The sequence below is a fragment of the Argopecten irradians genome, chromosome 10 (assembly GCF_041381155.1).
Source record: "Argopecten irradians isolate NY chromosome 10, Ai_NY, whole genome shotgun sequence".
NCBI lineage: Eukaryota > Metazoa > Mollusca > Bivalvia > Pectinida > Pectinidae > Argopecten > Argopecten irradians.
The window spans coordinates 36,573,428-36,593,878 of NC_091143.1; the positions used below are offsets into that span (position 1 = coordinate 36,573,428).

Below are 20,451 nucleotides of genomic sequence, written 5' to 3' on the forward strand. Positions count from 1 at the left end.
TACGTCAAAATTTGATTGAAAAAGACGAAACTAAACCTTTTAATTTATAAAGATGAATCTGATTACTGTAAACCATATATGTTCGCAAATACATATTTTCCATCTTCGTTACTTTCAACTTATTCGTAAATACATTTGATCTGCAAGAAGGTTGAGATAAAATATCATGATATAAAAGCAATGCACGTAGCGATAGATCATTTCAGTTACTTTATATGTGACTGTTATCCGTACGTGTGTAACCGATATCACTTTCAAAGTGTACAGCTTAAACAGGTTATGTTGCTTTTGATGAATCATATTTACTTTCTGAATATCAAGATACTACATTTCGGTAAATTGGATAGCTCAGTGTCGGTAATAAAATGAGAGGAGATTTTACTGTTTGCGACAATTTTTGTGACGAGATGTTTACATTTTTGGAGTTTTTGATGTAGTGAACGTTGAGAACAAACATACTACATCTGTGACGTATTATAGGCTCGCTCATTCTCCGGATCCAAATCCGATAGAGCACGTGTGGGTCATGCTACAGGAATCCATTTCTTCCCGCGTTTACCAGCCAAGGTCATCGCAAGAACTTGGAACGGCTCTGCGAGAGGAATGGGCATCCATCCAGCAAAACCGGAAACGGGACTTAATTAAGAGCATGCGTCGGCGATGTCGCAGTGTTGTTGAAGCTAGGGGACGTCACACAATGTGCTGAAATGAAAATTACACGAGAAAACTGTTTTAACGCGAATTTCATTTTCGCTCCCATTGCCGTGTTTTTGTGATTTTGGGGGGTAGCTCTGTTTCACAAGTAATGTATCGAGCACTCGTTTAAAATCCATAGTTTTTCTGTTGGAGCCTGTGTTTAGACATCTTAAAGACATCATTAAATCATTTTTATGAATATTGTACAATTACATGAATTTGATATACTGAAATATAAAAGTGATCCTTAGCAAATTTTGAGTAGTATATATTGATGATATAGCCAGGTTTCAGCAGATCGGGTTTCTTTCATTGTTTTTATGTCCGATATTCCTTCCTTTCACATATGTTGTCTTCATTGTTGTGAATAATAAAATATAAATCAGTATACATTGACACTTGTATTTTATTAGAGAAATACACGACCGTATATATAATGAGGACTTACAATGTAGGCAATGGACACTGTGCACACACTGGTGACCGTAATATATGACAGTGAATGGAGGTGTTTCTATATCTTGCTGAGAACATTGTGTTAAGAAAGGCTATGATAAGCGATTGGATAAGTTATCTTTCTGTTATCTCAAGGCTTGTTTCCTTGAAGAACATCACAAAATTCACTTTTTTAGTCTAACACAGAACTACAACATTAGCATTCGTGTGCTAAACTCTTATCGCACGCAAATAAATTAACGACCGACTGAATTCACTGACGAATAGTGTGGATGCGAACAGCGATCCTTGAAGAATGCCGAAAGCAAGGTTTTCTGAGGAAAAATTGGCGAATTTGAGATTGTAGTTCATTGCTAAAATTCTTCGCTGATGTCGTGAATTTTAATGAGTTATCCTATAATGTTTTAGGACCAAAACTATTACAAAAATATACTTAAAGATGCTCCACCGCTGACAAATGGTATTTTTTCACTATCAAAAACAGGAGCAGACGATTTAGTATTTTTATTCAGTTACAAAAGTTACTTACTTTACACCATTACCACCATTGGAAAGTTTAAGCTTCTAATTTTACTTCAAGTTAAAATTACAAAAAATAATTAATTGCATCCCGAAAAAATTCCGTGGCACTATATCCTATATGGAATGAAGTACTGATTTGGCATGATGCACCAAAGGCAAAATAAATTATTTTATGTAATTTTTTGTGTTAATTAGACATACACATATACGATTAAACACCAATTATTGTCTGTCGGCGGTGGAGCATCTTTAACTAGGATCTGATTTTTTTTCTTTCTAGAACCTTCTCTAATTTGAAAAAAAAATTCTCTGGTGAGGTTTTAGTTTTTTTTTTTTTTTTTTTTTTTTTTGTGAGCTTCAAAAATAATTGTCAATTGGTAACTGTAATTACCACCTCATACGGCTGATGAGAAAGCTCTAGGATGATAAAGATGATGTTTTTGCTACTTGTTCCAAGAGTAGCTGCCACCTCATACGGCAGGTGATAAAGCTCTAGGATGATAAAGATGATGTTTTAATTATTGTTCCACAAGTAGATACTACCTCACACGGCAGATGAGGAAGTTCTAGGATGATAAAGATGATGTTTTTGCTACTTGTTCCAAGAGTAGCTGCCACCTCATACGGCAGGTGATAAAGCTCCAAGATGATAAAGATGATGTTTTAATTATTGTTCCACAAGTAGATACTACCTCGTATGGCAGATGAGGAAGCTCTAGGATGATAACAACGATGTTTCAGCTACTTGTTCCAAGAGCAACAGCTCCAGGATGATAAAGATGATGTTTTAACTATTGTTCCACAAGTAGATACTACCTCGTACGGCAGATGAGGAAGCTCTAGGATGATAACAACGATGTTTTAGCTACTTGTTCCAAGAGTAACAGCTCCAGGATGATAAAGATGATGTTTTTGTTCCAAGAGTAGCTGCCACCTCATTCGGCTGATACAGATGATCCCTGAACTACTGTTCCATTAGTAGCTGCCACCTCACACGGCTGATGAGAAAGCTCTAGAAAGTTTTATGATGATACAGATGATCCCTGAACTACTGTTCCATTAGTAGCTGCCACCTCACACGGCAGATGAGAAAGCTCTAGAAAGTTCTATGATGATAAAGATTATGTTTTAATTATTGTTCCACAAGTAGATACTACCTCGTACGGCAGATGAGGAAGCTCTAGGATGATAACAACGATGTTTTAGCTACTTGTTCCAAGAGTAACAGCTCCAGGATGATAAAGATGATGTTTTTGTTCCAAGAGTAGCTGCCACCTCATTCGGCTGATAGGAAAGCTTTAAAAAGTTTTATGATGATACAGACGATCCCTGAACTACTGTTCCATTAGTAGCTGCCACCTCACACGGCAGATGAGAAAGCTCTAGAAAGTTCTATGATGATAAAGATGATCCCTGAACTATTGTTCCGAGAGTAGCTGCCACCTCACACGGCAGATGAGAAAGCTCTAGAAAGTTCTATGATGATAAAGATGATCCCTGGACTATTGTTCCGAGAGTAGCTGCCACCTCACACGGCTGATGACAGTATTTTATCCCGTACCGACACCACGTAGCAAAATGTTCACAGTTATATCTACCAAGATCGTAGACATGGTCTTCTGGAATTTCCAACAATGCCCTCCGAACGATCTCTTTCTCGGAATAATGCCTGTAAAATAACCAATAATCATTTCATTTGAACTTTTAAGAAAAGGATAGGTCTTTACAATCCGTACATCTACAGTTACTTGTTCACAAAAATACATATGAGTGTAAGTAAAGTTCATTTGCATTATGCAAGTCGTACAATTAAGGTTAAGATTATAAGACTCCTTCATATGTAGATATGAAGGATAGGGATAATCTATCCGAGGGTCACAAGTTGTTGTAAAACCCGAGGCTTGCCGAGGGTTTTATAACATTTTGTGATCCCGAGGGTAGAATATCCCTATCCTCCATATCAACGTATAAAAGAGTATTTTTCTCTCATATCTCGACGCTTTATTGCAATTTTACTAAAAATATTTCGACATTTTGAAAGAAATTCGAAATAAAATCGCGACTGAAAGTCAATTCTCCATACATGAAAATATGAGTGTTATTTTCAAGGCAAATCCCATTGTTTGTATCTTTAAAGAAAGTCCAGCCTACTTTCGGAAAATGTTGTTAAAATTGCACCAAGAAAATAGCAATTTTGTTGACGCTGTGACGTCACGAGGCTTTATTGCATGGGTAGACATGCAATACAGAGACTCAGGCGACATGACTGTATTGCCTTGGAACAGCCAGTATTACACGTATAAGTACGAGAGAAATATAGGATCTTAAATGAGTGCTAAAGGGAACCTTTTTGGCATAGAATAGAATTTTGTTTTAAATTTAGAATATGAAATAGTTATTTCCTTGTTATCTTATAACAAGTTCAGTTGTATTATGCATTAATTCGATTATGATACAGTAAAGGTTAGATAAAAGGATTACCAATCTATTACTCTACCTGACTTCAATATTACTTAGCAGTCATCCTGGATGTTAAAAAAAAGAGGATAAAATAAGATTTACATAAAAATCACTGCTTTAATTCTTGCGATCGAATGTGACACCCCAGTTAAGTCATTTAGCGGGGCCCTTCCCGACTTTTCAGTATTCTATGTATTTCCTTCTAACCAAGTTACAATGTAAATACTCACTTGTGTTCATTGTCCAAATAGTTGTCGATTGCACATTCACTTTTACCGACAGTTTCATATAGATCACGTTCACTAACTTCACCACCATTATCAGCCACGAAATCAACTACTTTGTCTTTGCCTGTTGGTGTAATATTAATGATGTACAGGAACATGGAAATGTAAAATAATGAAAATGTAACTTTAAATTCTGTATGGATTTAACGGCGGCATAAAAAGGTGGCACACGCTTTTATGTACGACGAAAAACGGTTTCGTGAAGGATGATTTTATTTCTTTACTTGCATGGTCACCTACACATATACACATTTTGTTTAGCATGAAAACTATTCTTTACTAAGTAGGGTAGTTTTTATTTATTTAGGGAAATTACTTTTTTATGTAGAGTATTTCCTTTACGTGCTCGCGTTATATTGATTATCGCTATCAATTCGCAGGGTTATTATTACGCGATTTCATTTACCCTAGTCCGCTAAACCTGCCTATATTATTAGGCTTTTTAATTTTTAATTTTTTTTTGCCCAATATATATTAGGCAAATTTAAAAAAAAAAAAAAAATAGCCTAATAATATAGGCAGGTTTAGCGGACTAAATTTACACGCGATACAGTAACTCAGCAGCAAGTCATTCGACAGCCATCTTTATTTCAATTTGCAAAGATGAAACAGTTGGGGGGGAAACTGATTAAATTGAAGTCACTTTGACTAAATATATTGTATTGATTTTACATCGCTTCCGAAATAAGTGCTGCAACTTATACAAAGCACTTTCGATGACCGTGATGTAAGTGCTCGAATAACTTTACCACTACACCGCCCTACTATCCTTATTAGTTTGTTCGACTCTTGAGGGGTCAGACCGGTCATATTTGTTATGATAGATAATGACAATATCGTAATGGTAATTCTAATAACGTTATGCTGATATATTTACAGTTTGCACTGACATAAACTAAATAACCATTCTTTCTAGTATTATCATTATCAGTGTATATTGTTATACCCCTATACAATTGTTTCTATATAAACTCTATTGACAAAAATGCCAATAAATAAACTGTTCCGTCGAGCGGTGCAAAGAACTGTTAAAATCGACTGTTAAAATGTGCTGTTGGACCGGAGTGACGTCACAATGGGGTATATAACAACACGCGTTGCGATTCTATTGTTACGTGAACAGTCGACGGCGTAGCAACGTGGGGTCATGACCCCACTTTTGGCGGGAACATTTAAATGTCTCGATTCCAATCAGCTGTTCAATCGAATTCGTTGACGATGACGGGAGAGAAAAAATATGAATATCTTAATAAAAAATATGCAACTGCCGCGGGTAAATATTATGTAACCCGGCTTCGCCGGGGTTACATAATTTACACGTGCTCCATTATCATTATACCCTCATAACCTCAACAAAATAAACAACTATTCCTTAAATGAACAGCCATTCTTCCTGACAAAATATTATAGTAAAATAATCTCCCCAACCTAGATAAATCCCCCAGATAAACATAGACCCGAGGGCCACGAAATTTACTTCTGTGTTGAAACCCTTAAGACCATATTATGAAACGAAAATTTTTTCCATCGTTTATAGGAATGGAGAAGAAACTCGTTAAAACGTTTAGTCAAAATTAGACTAGTTACATTAGACTATTCTTTCTGCCCAGTGTCCTTCTCTTTATGATATTTCTTACTCATTTTCATTTATTTCTTATAGGGCTTCAATAAACCATTGCTATAAACATGTTATTTTTTTCTCTACACTAGTGTAAATTTAGACTTTTGGACCCCTTGGCGACACCTAGGGGCTGGGAAGAATGACCAACCCCCATTAATGTTATACTTTTGTTGAGGGGTTAGGGAGGAGGCAACAATATAAATGATTCGGTGACCGACGGATAATGCAAGATGTCGAGAAAAAATCTTCATTTTATAGCTTTGTGCAATAGATTCAATTAAAAACTCTGAAATTAATTAATTGTATTAAAAAGGGAATCTAAATTCGACAATAAATGAATGAATAGAAATTACGTAATTATCAACTTCTCTGTATTTACAACTTACCTATATAGATGGCATAGTGTAGAAAGCCTGTCCTTTCTATCTTGATCATATCACCTTGTCTCCTTTTATTTAAAGACTTATTTATCCTTGACTTCTGACCACCAGATCTAAAAGACATGGAACTTCCGGTACTTGAAGCAGAAGAACAATCGAAACTCCCCTTGATTTTATGACTTGATCCGTTCAGAGATGAAAAAGACATTATGCTGACGCTGAAAGAAATAATAAATGATGTATTTCTACACTTTTTCGTCAGATTACTTAAAGCATTAGAGGAATATATCTTTAGGAACGTCGCAATCACGATGATAATATCATTTGCATGTAAAAGGTGCGTTTTTCCTCAATGTAATTAGTTAAATGATCCTTTTTATCCGGTTTAGTTGTTTGAGAATAGAAAAATAACTAAAGCTTACCTTCACATGGACGAGCGATAACAAAGATTGTTGTTTTATAGATATTCCAAAATCTCTTTTTATTACTAAACGTTAAACTTTCCATTATTTAAAGGCACAAATGTTTTTTGAAGTTTTTATTGTAGATCAGAAACCTGGCCCCGATATCTCGAAACAAAAGTGCAAACTTAAGTCGAAACTAAAGTTTTTCTCTTTATGTAACTTGGTAATTTATGAATCTAGTCAGTTTTTAACTCAGGTATGTTTCGGGAAATCGGGGCCTGATTATTCGAACTAAAATATACAATTTGAACGCCAAGTCAACCTGTGTTTTCATAGCATTTATATACATTGTAAAAGATGTTCATTTCATCCAAAATATATATAGTTCAAAATTTATGTTTTGCAGAAAAAGTTATATAACCCATATTTACCTTTAGTTGTGAATGCCTCCCTTAAATTACACACAGTACCTGGATGTGCAAGTGAAAATCCCCTTTATAAACATGTAGCCTATGAAAAAGACATCCCGATTGAGCCAAAAATAGATTTCCTTGTGATTGCGATCTTCTCGGAAGAATAAAATGAAATAAACTGGCGAATATTAAGTAGGTTTCTTAATTAGTGAAAAAAGTTCTATTCATAATAGTCACCTAATGCTTACGTATACACACTTTATTTATACCTAACTATAAAGCCGGTTGTCCTATCTCTAGCTCTGATAGATGTTTCCCTGGTTATAAGGGTGTCATTAGACTGGCTACCAGTCTCTAGAATATTAAAACAAATCACTAAAAAATTGGCTTGATTATTTTTTGTCTCTACTACATGCCTGATTATAGAGGCTAAACTGAGCTCTCAAAAACTGAGCTCTCACTTTCACTTCACCCCTAGACTGGCCACCAGTCTCTAGAATATTAAAAAAATCACTAAAATTTGGCTTGATTATTTTTGTCTCTACTACATGCCTGATTCTAAGTTTTAAACTAGGGGGAGATAATCTAGTAAAGAACTCTGCTGAGAAAGTCATTTCAGCAACTTAGGGTCTGGTGGCCAGTCTAGGGTGTCATCAAGCCTATGTGTATATAGACTCAAAGTAGCTTATATATATATATATATAGTGTTGGCTGCTTTAGGAGTTATATGTTTATGTAAAACTAACATACTTCGATCGTTACGGTGTTCATGGTGTACCGCTTACACACCTGATAAGAATGAATATATATCTAATTGGATAAAGAACAGCTGGGTGACCTTGAGATACGTAGCGATGAATCCATATCAGCCGAACATTTTTCATCTCTAAAAGTGAATGTGTAAGATTTAAACATAAACTCTTGTACTGAACTGTCTACACTACAAACATGACATGTGTAGAACTGTTCATGTAAACAAAAGCCAGTTTAACTCTAGACAGTTTACACTCCAAGTTTACATGTGTAGAATGTTCATGTACAAAATCCCAGTTTACTAAGCAGTGTGACATGTCTCAATTGTTCTTCTTTACTTTGGGAATTCTATTATCGTCAGGGTGGCTGTTTCGCTTGTTAGAATATTTTTTGGTAATACTTCCAAATAATTGTTGAGCCACACCGGGCACATAATGACATCGGTGGTTTGAGACTGAAAATTTCCTTATTTGTTACATGAGATTTTTCACAAACGCTTTCAACATAATAGTCATGGAAAAGTGACAGATTAAATCAGTACGTATTGACACATGATATTCTGAGGGCAAAACGGTAATACTAACGAGTTTTTCTCCTCACGCGGCGAGTTTGCCAAAATACGCAAGTGTGGTCCCAAACTCGGGGTTCCCGATATTTTGTCGAGATTTTCTACCCAACATTATTACTCATTATGATATAACGTTTAATATTACTACAATATGGCATCACAACATAAACTTTTACGATAGATAATGATGTTTGCTAATCTTGGGCGCAACAATATACCCTAAATGATGAGTTTACATTCGTTTGTAAGAAGTATAATTATCCATTCAAAGAATTATAGTTCAGGTATAAGTTTAAAAGTTATTATAAACCCTCATTTACCATGAAGCTTGTGCATTTGCTCCTCAATTTCACGCAGTCTTGGAAGCGAAAAGAGATATGAAAAGTGGAAAAATTCTTTTTCTACAATATATCTTATCGAAAGAAATCCCACTTTGCATACTTATATATAGATAAAAAGGAAAATCCTATTGAGACAATCAGAATAGATTTTTCTCTTTGTAATCGCGATCATGTAGGGTAAAGTTAATGTATACAAAATTCGGCGAGTATCAAGTAGGAATTTCTAAAATTTGTGCAAAAAAGTTAGTAATACATAAAAGTCACCTAATTGCTAAGATCAGACACTCGTTTATATCATAGTCTGCTTTGTAGAGGATTATAATGGTTTGCAGAATTCTATGAATTGAGTCAGATGAACGTAACATTGCCGAGGTCATTGCGTATCAGGCAATTCATTTATAATATTAAAAACACACTAGTACTGGGTATCATTGAGATAGATGGCTAGTATATAGCAACAGAAGTCATATATCTTTCCCTATGTTTTATTACATTAATGCAGTGACCAGTGTACGCATGTTGTAATCCTATTGTATCTAAATGATTTTGTCTGCATGAGGTTTAATGTGTTTCGTTTAGGTGAATGGTTGGATGTGGATCGTTTGTATGTGGTTAGAGTGTGCATAAATGGTGGGCAGGGGTGGATCTATCATTGCTCATGTAGGAGCAATGCCACATAAGTTCACACTCTTAATTAATAACTGAACTATAGCATGTTGTTGACATTGTTAAGTCTTTAATCAAACCGCAAAGTTGCCGCGGTCCATATATGGTTTTGGGACTTAGACAAACATGAAAGGAAGGTTGGTGGCGCAGTTGAATTGCATGAATGTTTCGTTTCATATCAATAAATGTTCCCTCCAAGTTAAAACATATAAGTGAACACAGTCATTGAAATGGGCGCTGTCATAGGAGACATTGATTTATATTGGGACGGAGAAATTAAAAACCATGTTAAAATGTATAACCAAATAACATCATTTTTTACTAAAAGAATATTTGGATTATTTTTTTTCTAAATTTATTACCATCTGTTAGTGGTGTAGAAAAGCTACTATGAAATTTTATCGTGTGTCAGTAGTGTGATGAGTGGAGAGACATTTAAGGTGAATAGATAGTATAATAAAATGGTTTTTTGAATCTTGTTTTGTAAAGTTGTATTATTTAGCTGTTGTATAGGTGGCCATCAGGTATATGTAGTCTTCGTTTGTTGGGTCCGTATAACTTCTTGTGCGTTGAGAATTGTCGTTGAAATGATGATTGACTCTGATGTTTTTGTCGACATTTTATTCTTTAGTACTTCATACGTTACATAGAGTCATTGTTGATATATGTGGCCCAAAATGGGACCACACACAAGGTGTGTGCTCCTCTATGTTTCTCCCTCTCTCTTCTACAATAAGTGGTCAGCTCTATTTATACATAACAACGAGAGCATAAGAATCAGTATTTGGCCATGGTATCCAACATCTGAAACATCTGATACATGGATAGCTACTGTATAACATAAGTAACACGCTGAACCAATTAATACTGACCAGTTTCATAATTAGCATTACATATAAGATGTTCAGACACCACATACCATTACACAACAACGAGAAACCTATACCTATAACCCAGGACTATTATGTACAAACCTGGCCAGCTATCGCATGGCACTGATAACTGATAGTATATATACGTTTAGACCTGGGACACACACGAATAGCTGTAAGTCTATATCAGTATCTTATGAAATAAAAACTAATTATATTATAATAGTAAAATATTAAATCAATGTAAAATTAACAAAATTTGTTTCACATAGTGGCATGTATTCAGTATTACGGATAAATTACAATAACACCACAACATCAAAAGGAATCGTTTATTCTCACTAAAAATATATTTGGAAACAGCATTTTTTTTTAGATTTATTACAATTATCCCTAGTTGGGTTGTAGAATAGCTGTCATAAATGAATCGCGTGTCAGTAGTGTAATGAGAGAAAACTCATGTATGGGGAGTGCACCTAATGTTTACATGTTCTTTGGTTGTTTTGTGTGTGTGTTTGATGGTGTGTATATATGTATGTTTGTGTGTGTGTTTTGATGGTGTGTATATATGTATGTTTGTGTGTGTGTGTGTTTGATGGTGTGTATATATGTATGTTTGTGTGTGTGTGTTTGATGGTGTGTATATATGTATGTTTGTGTGTGTGTTCGATGGTGTGTATGTATGTACGTTTGGGTGTGTGTGTGTTCGATGGGTGTGTATGTATGTATGTTTGGGTGTGTGTGTTCGATGTGGTGTGTGTATGTATGTATGTTTGGGTGTGTGTTCGATGGTGGTGTGTGTATGTATGTATGTTTGGGTGTGTGTTCGATGGTTTATGTATGTATGTATGTTTTTGTGTGTGTTCGATGGTGTGTATGTATGTATGTTTTTTGTGTGTGTTCGATGGTGTGTATGTATGTATGTTTTTGTGTGTGTTCGATGGTGTGTATATATGTATGTTTTTGTGTGTGTTCGATGGGTGTATGTGTATGTATGTATGTGTTTTTGTGTGTGTTTCGATGGTGTGTTCTGATGTGTGTATGTATTACGTTGTGTGTGTTCGATGGTGTGTATGTAATGTACGTTTGGGTGTGTGTGTTCGATGGTGTGTATGTATGTATGTTTGGTGTGTGTGTTCGATGGTGTGTATGTATGTACGTTTGTGGTGTGTGTTCGATGGTGGTGTATGTATGTATGGTTTGGGTGGTGTGTTCGATGGGTGTGTATGTATGTATGTTTTTGTGTGTGTTCGATGGTGTGTATATATGTATGTTTGTGTGTGTGTTCGATGGTGTGTGTATGTATGTACGTTTGGGTGTGTGTGTTCGATGGTGTGTATGTATGTATGTTTGGGGTGTGTGTTCGATGGTGTGTATATATGTATGTTTTTGTGTGTGTTCGATGGTGTGTATGTATGTATGTTTGTGTGTGTGTTCGATGGTGTGTATGTATGTACGTTTTGGGTGTGTGTGTTCGATGGTGTGTATGTATGTATGTTTGGGTGTGTGTTCGATGGTGTTTATGTATGTACGTTTGGGTGTGTGTGTTCGATGGTGTGTATATATGTATGTTTGTGTGTGTGTGTTCGATGGTGTGTATGTATGTATGTATGTTGTGTTCGATGTGTTTATGGTATGAGTATGTTTGGGTGTGTGTTCGATGGGTGTATATATGTACGTTTTGGGTGTGTGTGTGTTCGATGGTGTGTATATATGTATGTTTTTGTGTGTGTTCGATGGTGTGTATGTACGTTTGGGTGTGTGTTCGATGGTGTGTATGTATGTACGTTTGGGTGTGTGTGTTCGATGGTGTGTATATATGTATGTTTTTGTGTGTGTGTTCGATGGTGTGTATATATGTATGTTTGTGTGTGTGTTCGATGGTGTGTATGTATGTATGTTTGTTGTGTGTGTTCGATGGTGTGTATATATGTATATGTTTGTGTGTGTGTGTTCGATGGTGTGTATGTATGTATGTTTGGGTGTGTGTGTTCGATGGTGTGTATATATGTATGTTTGTGTGTGTGTTCGATGGTGTGTATATATGTATGTTTTTTGTGTGTGTTCGATGGTGTGTATGTATGTATGTTTGGGTGTGTGTGTTCGATGGTGTGTATATATGTATGTTTGGGTGTGTTCGTTGGTGGTGTATAGTATGTATGTTTGGGTGTGTGTGTTCGATGAGTGTGTATGTATGTATGTTTGGGTGTGTGTGTTCGATGGTGTGTATGTATGTATGTTTGTGTGTGTTCGATGGTGTGTATATATGTACGTTTGGGGTGTGTGTTCGATGGTGTGTTACGTTTGGGATGGTGTTCGATGGTGTGTATGATATGTATGTTTGGTGTGTGTGTTCGATGGTGTGTATGTATGTATGTTTGGGTGTGTGTGTTCGATGGTGTGTATGTATGTATGTTTGCGGTGTGTGTTTCGATGGTGTGTGTGTGTGTGTCGATGGATGGTGTGTATGTATGTATGTTTGGGTGTGTGTGTTCGATGGTGTGTATATATGTATGTTTGGGTGTGTGTGTTTCGATGGTGTGTATATATGTATGTTTGTGTGTTTGTGTGTTCGATGGTGTGTATATATGTATGTTTGTTTGTGTGTGTTCGATGGTGTGTATGTATGTATGTTTGGGTGTGTGTTCGATGGTGTGTATGTATGTATGTTTGGGTGTGTGTTCGATGGTGTGTATGTATGTATGTTTGGGTGTGTGTGTTCGATGGTGTGTATATATGTATGTTTGTGTGTGTGTTCGGATGGTGTGTATATATGTATGTTTGTGTGTGTGTTCGATGGTGTGTATGTATGTATGTTTGGGTGTGTGTGTTCGATGTGTGTATGTCGTATATGTATGTTTGGTGTGTGTGTGTTCGATGTGTGTGTATATATGTATGTTTGTGTGTGTGTGTTCGATGGTGTGTATATGTATGTTTGTGTTGTTGTGTGTGTTCGATGGTGTGTATGTATATGTTTGTTTGTGTGTGTTCGATGGTGTGTATGTATGTACGTATGTGTGTTGTGTGATGTGTGTGGGTGTGTGTTCGATGGTGTGTATATATGTATGTTTGTGTGTTCGATGGTGTGTATGTATGTATGTTTGGGTGTGTGTGTTCGATGGTGTGTATGTATGTATGTTTTGTGTGTGTGTTCGATGGTGTGTATATATGTATGTATGTTTGGGTGTGTGTTCGATGGTGTGTATGTATGTATGTTTGGGTGTGTGTGTTCGATGGTGGTGTGTATATATGTATGTTTTTGGTGTGTGTGTTCGATGGTGTGTATGTATGTATGTTTGGGGTGTGTGTTCGATGGTGTGTATATATGTATGTTTTTGTGTGTGTGTGTTCGATGTGTGTGTATGTATGTATGTTTGGGTGTGTGTGTTCGATGGTGTGTATATATGTATGTTTGGTGTGTGTGTTCGATGGTGTGTATATATGTATGTTTGTGTGTGTGTTCGATGGTGTGTATGTATGTATGTTTTGGGTGTGTGTGTTCGATGGTGTGTGTATATATGTATGTTTGTTTTGTGTGTGTTCGATGGTGTGTATATATGTATGTTTGTGTGTGTGTGTTCGATGGTGTGTATATATGTATGTTTGGGGTGTGTGTTCGATGTGTATGTTTGGGTGTGTGTCGATGGTGTGTATATATGTATGTTTTGTAGTGTGTTCGATGGGTGTGTATATATGTATGTTTGGGTGTGTGTTCGATGGTGTGTATGTATGTTTGTGTGTGTGTTCGATGGTGTGTATGTATGTACGTTTGGGTGATGTGTGTGTGTGTTCGATGGTGTGTATGTATGTATGTTTGGGTGTGTGTTCGATGGTGTGTATGTATGTATGTTTGGGTGTGTGTTCGATGGTGTGTATGTATGTATGTTTGGGTGTGTTTGATGGTGTGTATTATGTATGTTTGGTGTGTGTTCGATGGTGTGTATGTATGTACGTTTGGGTGTGTGTGTTCGATGGTGTGTGTATGTATGTATGTTTGGTGTGTGTGTGTTCGATGGTGTGATGTATGTACGTTTTTGTGTGTGTTCGATGGTGTGTATGTATGTATGTTTGGGGTGTGTGTGTTCGATGGTGTGTATATATGTATGTTTGGTGTGTGTGTTCGATGGTGTGTATATATGTATGTTTGTGTGTGTGTTCGATGGTGTGTATGTATGTACGTTTGGGTGTGTGTGTTCGATGGTGTGTATATATGTATGTTTGTGTGTGTGTTCGATGGTGTGTATGTATGTACGTTTGGGTGTGTGTGTTCGATGGTGTGTATATATGTATGTTTGTGTGTGTGTTCGATGGTGTGTATGTATGTATGTTTGGGTGTGTGTGTTCGATGGTGGTGTGTATATATGTATGTTTGTGTGTGTGTGTTTGATGGTGTGTATATATGTATGTTTGTGTGTGTGTGTTTGATGGTGTGTATATATGTATGTTTGTGTGTGTGTTCGATGGTGTGTATGTATGTATGTTTGTGTGTGTTCGATGGTGTGTATGTATGTATGTATGTTTGTGTGTGGTGTGTGTTCGATGGTGTGTATATATGTATGTTTGTGTGTGTGTTCGATGGTGTGTATATATGTATGTTTGGGTGTGTGTTCGATGGTGTGTATATATGTATGTTTGTGTGTGTTCGATGGTGTGTATATATGTATGTTTGTGTGTGTGTGTGTTCGATGGTGTGTATATATGTATGTTTGTGTGTGTGTGTTTGATGGTGTGTATATATGTATGTTTTTGTGTGTGTTCGATGGTGTGTGTATATATGTACGTTTGGGTATGTGTGGTCGATGGTGTGTATATATGTATGTTTGTGTGTGTGTTCGATGGTGTGTATATATGTATGTTTGTGTGTGTGTGTTTGATGGTGTGTATATATGTATGTTTGTGTGTGTGTTCGATGGTGTGTATGTATGTATGTTTGGGTGTGTGTTCGATGGTGTGTATGTATGTATGTATGTTTGAGTGTGTGTGTTCGATGGTGTGTATGTATGTATATTTGGGTATGTGTGTTCGATGGTGTGTATGTATGTATGTTCGGGTGTGTGTTCGATGGTTTATGTATGTATGTATGTTTGGGTGTGTGTGTTCGATGGTGTGTATGTATGTTTGGATGTGTGTGTTGAAAACAATTGAGGGTAGATTCACATGTTTCATTCTTGTTTTGATTTCAATATAGTGACGAAACACCCATAATGTAAATAGACCTTAATATTTTATTATAAAGAGTAAGTAAAAATAAACGATTAACCAACCCCAATGTATGATAACTGGCTAACAAGTAAGCTTTCAATAAAGCATAAGCCGATGGCGACGCGGGTGTATTGTAAACTTTCCTTTTCCTATCAATGTTTTTACATCTACTGTTTTTAATTTTGTCTTATTAATTTTGAGTTACGTATGTTTTATTTTAATCTGCGTGACATCAGGATATCAGGATACAACAATTAATCATGTACACAATTCCACGCATCCACACATTTGGTTTGTTTACGAACGCTTTTGGATTCCTAACTCGCTAATCAGAGATGGCAGGTAACTATGATGTGTCATAACACCTATAGTCCATTTATGGTTTTGATAGCATAGGTAAACGTTCTTTAAACTACACACTACTATTTCTTATGATGTTGTTTTTACTTACATGCGTATTAGCAAAGATATCTGAGGTAAAAGGAAATACAAACTACAATGTAGTTCTCTCACGCGCGCGCGGTTAGCCAACTACTGTAACGTATCGGGGGTCCGATCTCAATTTGTCACACCAAAGATCCCAACAGTTATAAGTATTCATCAACTAACAAACAAGGAGCCGCAAAGCTTGGCATTATCCCCCGCGCCCAGTTGTGTATGAAAGCTCAAACATAAAATAAATGAAGCTCATTGTAACTAAGAGTTTAAATTTTGATATTGTCATCCATGTAGGTTTAACTATTTGAACAGAGCTTAGTATTGTCCTTGAATAAATTCATACAACAATATATCCGCTCTCCAGTAACATGACATTTAAAAGTAACAGAAAAAGTATCGAAAATGAAAGGTTCCCATTAGCAAAAGGCACAACTAGAGCACTAGCCTAACATGTACAGAAAGTTGAATGGTTTCGATTATAGCCCGGAATAGAAAGGAAACTTTAATAATATGGTATTTTTTAATAAATTTCCATGGTAACAGAAAAAGTAACTAAAATGGAAGGTTCCCATTAGAAAAAGGCACAAAACTAGAGCACTAGCCTAACATGTACAGAAAGTTTCGTGTAGCAAAGTTGAACGGTTTTCGAGTTATAGCCCGGAATAGAAAGGAAACTTTAATAATATAGTATTTTTGAAATAAGTTTCCATGGAAACAGAAAAAGTATCGAAAATGAAAGGTTCCCATTAGCAAAAGGCACAACTAGAGCACTAGCCTAACATGTACAGAAAGTTTCGTGTAGCCAAGTTGAACGGTTTTCGAGTTATAGCCCGGAATAGAAAGGGAAACTTTAATAATATGGTAATTTTTTAATAAGTTTCCATGGTAACAGAAAAAGTATTGAAAATGGAAGGTTCCCATTAGAAAAAGGCACAACTAGAGCACTAGCCTAACATGTACAGAAAGTTTCGTGTAGCCAAGTTGAACGGTTTTCGAGTTATAGCCCGGAATAGAAAGGAAACTTTAATAATATGGTATTTTTGAATAAGTTTCCATGGTAACAGAAAAAGTATTGAAAATGAAACTAAAAAGAGCCCGTTTGCCAATATATACGGACGGACGCAGGGCCTACCTAAATGTACAGAGTTTGAATATTTACAGGACAGGGACATGCTGCTTACATGAAATACTATTATACTTGTTCTACACACTAAAATGGTTCCCTTAAGCTATATACTCTAACTAACAAACATTTTGTACTACAACCTAATCTAAGACAATAGAAAGTATATATTTACAGGTATGGACAATGTACGTCCTTTGCTCGGCCTCCCTATATACCATCTACAAGTATCTCACCTAAAGATTAAAATGAGCTCTCAAATAGCTGCAGTGCTGTTCTAAATACCCGTGGTACTTTACCACACCACAACGGACACTAAGTACTTAAACCCAGTCCTATAGCTACCGCTCCCCACAGTGTTAAACCACACTGCTATACCCTAGCCAGCCTCTGTCCTCTGTGTATAAGCCCAAATACACACACTGACCCCGGCTGCACGGCTGCACCGCTGACCACTACAGGCCAAAATGAGGTCTCAAAACTCCATACAGTGACTACATGCAATAGTACTGTAGCCAGCACTGTGTCCTCTGTGTATAAACCCTACACACACTGACCCGGGCTGCACTGCAGCTATCATATGTATGATATGAATACTGAATAAACAAAATATCAATAGAGTACATGCATGCAATTATCAAAAAATATAAAAAGTTAAATGTATATGTAAAATATATATATATATATACTTAAACTTTTAAAAGACGTTGTGCATCAGTAGATATTAAGAAAAAAATATATCAACACGGCATTTCTTTTCGCTAACGTTTTCAGGCCTTTCAGGCCATCTTCAGGCGATTGTTTATTTACTTTAGCTTAGATACAAGATGACGTCATAGTAAAATGATGACGTCATAATAGACAATACTCGCAGGGGAGCTAATGGTATTTAGATACAAGATGACGTCATAGTAAATGATGACGTCATAATAGACAATACTCGCAGGGGAGGTAACGGTATATATATACTTTAACAACATGTTTAATAACACAACTCGACAAAAAAATGCATTAAAAGTAAAGTATGTGTATCAAAAGTTGACTAGCTATGATAACATTTTATATAAAAAATAACAACATAACAAAGAAGCACCGATCTTCAATATTGCAATGACTACAACCTACAATCTGTGTGCAGTAACTATATCCATTTTTAGATGAATGTCTCCTCAAATTCAATGATCTCATGATCTTGACCATTCTCAGAGTACCTGGTGGTCTTAGTCACTGTTTTCCTGGACCTTGACTCAGTCTGAGTTCCTACATGAGAAACCTTGGTCAATCTGACCTTCTTTGCACCTATCCTTCGGGTCCATGTTAGCTGGATCCTTTGGATGTAGACATGTCTGTGACCGCTTCTTTCCGGCGAACACAGGGGCCGGTTCTGTCCTTTTCCTTTTAGTCCGACCAATATTGCTACTGTCCTCAATGTCGGAATCTTCGGACGCTGACAATTCAAGGTCACCTATCAGTGTTCCTGGGTCCTCCTCAAACCAGCTTACCTCATCATCAGATATATCCCCAGTTTTGGGACAAGCAGATGAATCATCTGCGCTGGTTTTAACGCTGCTGCTTTCCCCAGTTTCATGCCGCTTCTTATGTCGGCGCAAATTTGCTGCTTTGTAAGTGGTGTATGCACAACTACCACATTTAAGTACGTTGTTGACGGTCTTCATCCCATATTCCATAAGATGAAGCTTTATTGCCTCCATAGTCGATATTTTCGTCGACCAGTTGGGGCACGTGTGTCGTTTTAGTTTCACTGGAGTTGTCTTGGTTTTGGCCATTTTCCTGGAAAGAGAGAAGAGAGACATGGCATATAGTGATTTGCTTTGGACAAGGTGTACCGGAGTAAAATCAGAATGCCATTTGGGAGGACGCCGTTGTCTCCTGGAGCCTCTTTCCCCATTCTGAAAATCATTCTCAGGAAACCAATCCCCTCCCTCCATTGTCTCACTTTGCTGACTACTTTCTAACTGAAAACTGGTCTCATTTACCTGCACCCGAACATCTCTCAGTCCTGACACTTCACCTTTCTGCTCACCACGCAACACCTGTTATTTTATTCCTCTTATTCTATCCGCATGCACTACCTGCATTCTGCCTTTATGACCACCTCTGATCTTGTAAGTTACCTCCCCTACCCTGGAAATTACTTTGAACGGCCCTTACCATCATTCAGAAAGTTTGTGAGATTTCCCCGGGCGCACGTTTGGGAAACCCGTAAACGTAAACCCGATCACCTGGTTTAAAACATTGCCTTGACACCTTCTGATCGTAATATTTCTTCTGCCTATTCATCGCTCCCTTTGCATGTTGCCTGACATGCTTGTGCGAATCCACCATTTGCTCTTTCAATTTCCACACCCATTCATTCATAGGAATAGATTTAAGGTGCTGGGGCATTTGAAACTGGAGGTCTGGTGGAGTAGTTACTTCGCGACCTAGCATCATTAGGTTAGGAGAGTTGCGGGTTGTTTCATACTCTGTGGAACGGTACGCCATAAGAACATACGGAAGATATTCATCCCAGTCAGTTTGATGACTGTTAACAAATGCACTTAACATTGTAACCAGTGTTTTGTTAAAGCGCTCTACCATTCCATCTGACTGAGGGTGGTAGGGTGTAGTGCGTGTTTTGGTAATACGAAGGAGCTCGCACATTTCCTTAAACAACTCGCTCTCAAACTGAGTACCTTGGTCTGAATGGATTGAGTGTGGTACACCGAATCTGCACACCACTTCCTCCACAACTATCTTTGCCACAGTGGCCGCCTCCATATTGGACATAGCAAAGCATTCTGTCCATTTGGTATAATAATCGGAAATAACCAATATATGACGGTTACCGCCCTTGGTAAGAGGCAGCTCACATAGAATATCTAGAGCTATCCTCTCCATTGGAAATCCCGACTCCACCATTTGCATTGGCGCTCTCTTGCTCGGTAAAGGTGCTTTCCGCTTGTTGCAATGTGGGCATCCAGCAATATAACTCTTAACATCCATTTGTAGTCCTGGCCAATAGTATCCTTGTCTGATACGAGCAAGCGTTTTCTTGACTCCAAGATGACCAGCTGTTCGGTTGTCATGACAAAATCCTAGTACAGTCCGACGCAACGATGCCGGTATCACTGCTTGCACCGACTGCAGCAGCGAATTCTTCCCACACTTGCACAACCAGCGACTCGAATTTTGACCAGAGTGCCTTAACAACTATATTCCTGCCAGCAATTTCCTGATACTTCGTTT

At 37.1% G+C, this 20,451-nt stretch overlaps 1 protein-coding gene across 1 annotated transcript; it reads right to left on the minus strand.

Annotated features, from left to right (window-relative positions):
• Positions 1-1,082: 1,082 nt before the first annotated feature.
• Positions 1,083-6,670, minus strand: LOC138333795 (phospholipase A and acyltransferase 4-like). Its single transcript, XM_069282393.1, has 3 exons — positions 6,429-6,670; positions 4,365-4,485; positions 1,083-3,343 (listed from the first exon to the last, which is right to left on the minus strand). Exons 1-3 carry the CDS (start codon positions 6,628-6,630, stop codon positions 3,151-3,153), a joined length of 516 nt encoding a protein of 171 aa, XP_069138494.1. The 5' UTR covers positions 6,631-6,670; the 3' UTR covers positions 1,083-3,150.
• Between the last annotated feature and the right edge of the window lie 13,781 nt (positions 6,671-20,451).

Coding starts and splice junctions, on each gene's coding strand:
- LOC138333795 (XM_069282393.1), bottom strand. CDS start 6,630: ATGTCTTTTTCATCTCTGAACGGATCAAGTCATAAAATCAAGGGGAGT. Junction 4,486..6,428: donor ACACTATGCCATCTATATAG/GTAAGTTGTAAA, acceptor TTACACCAACAG/GCAAAGACAAAGTAGTTGAT. Junction 3,344..4,364: donor TATTTGGACAATGAACACAA/GTGAGTATTTAC, acceptor GTTATTTTACAG/GCATTATTCCGAGAAAGAGA.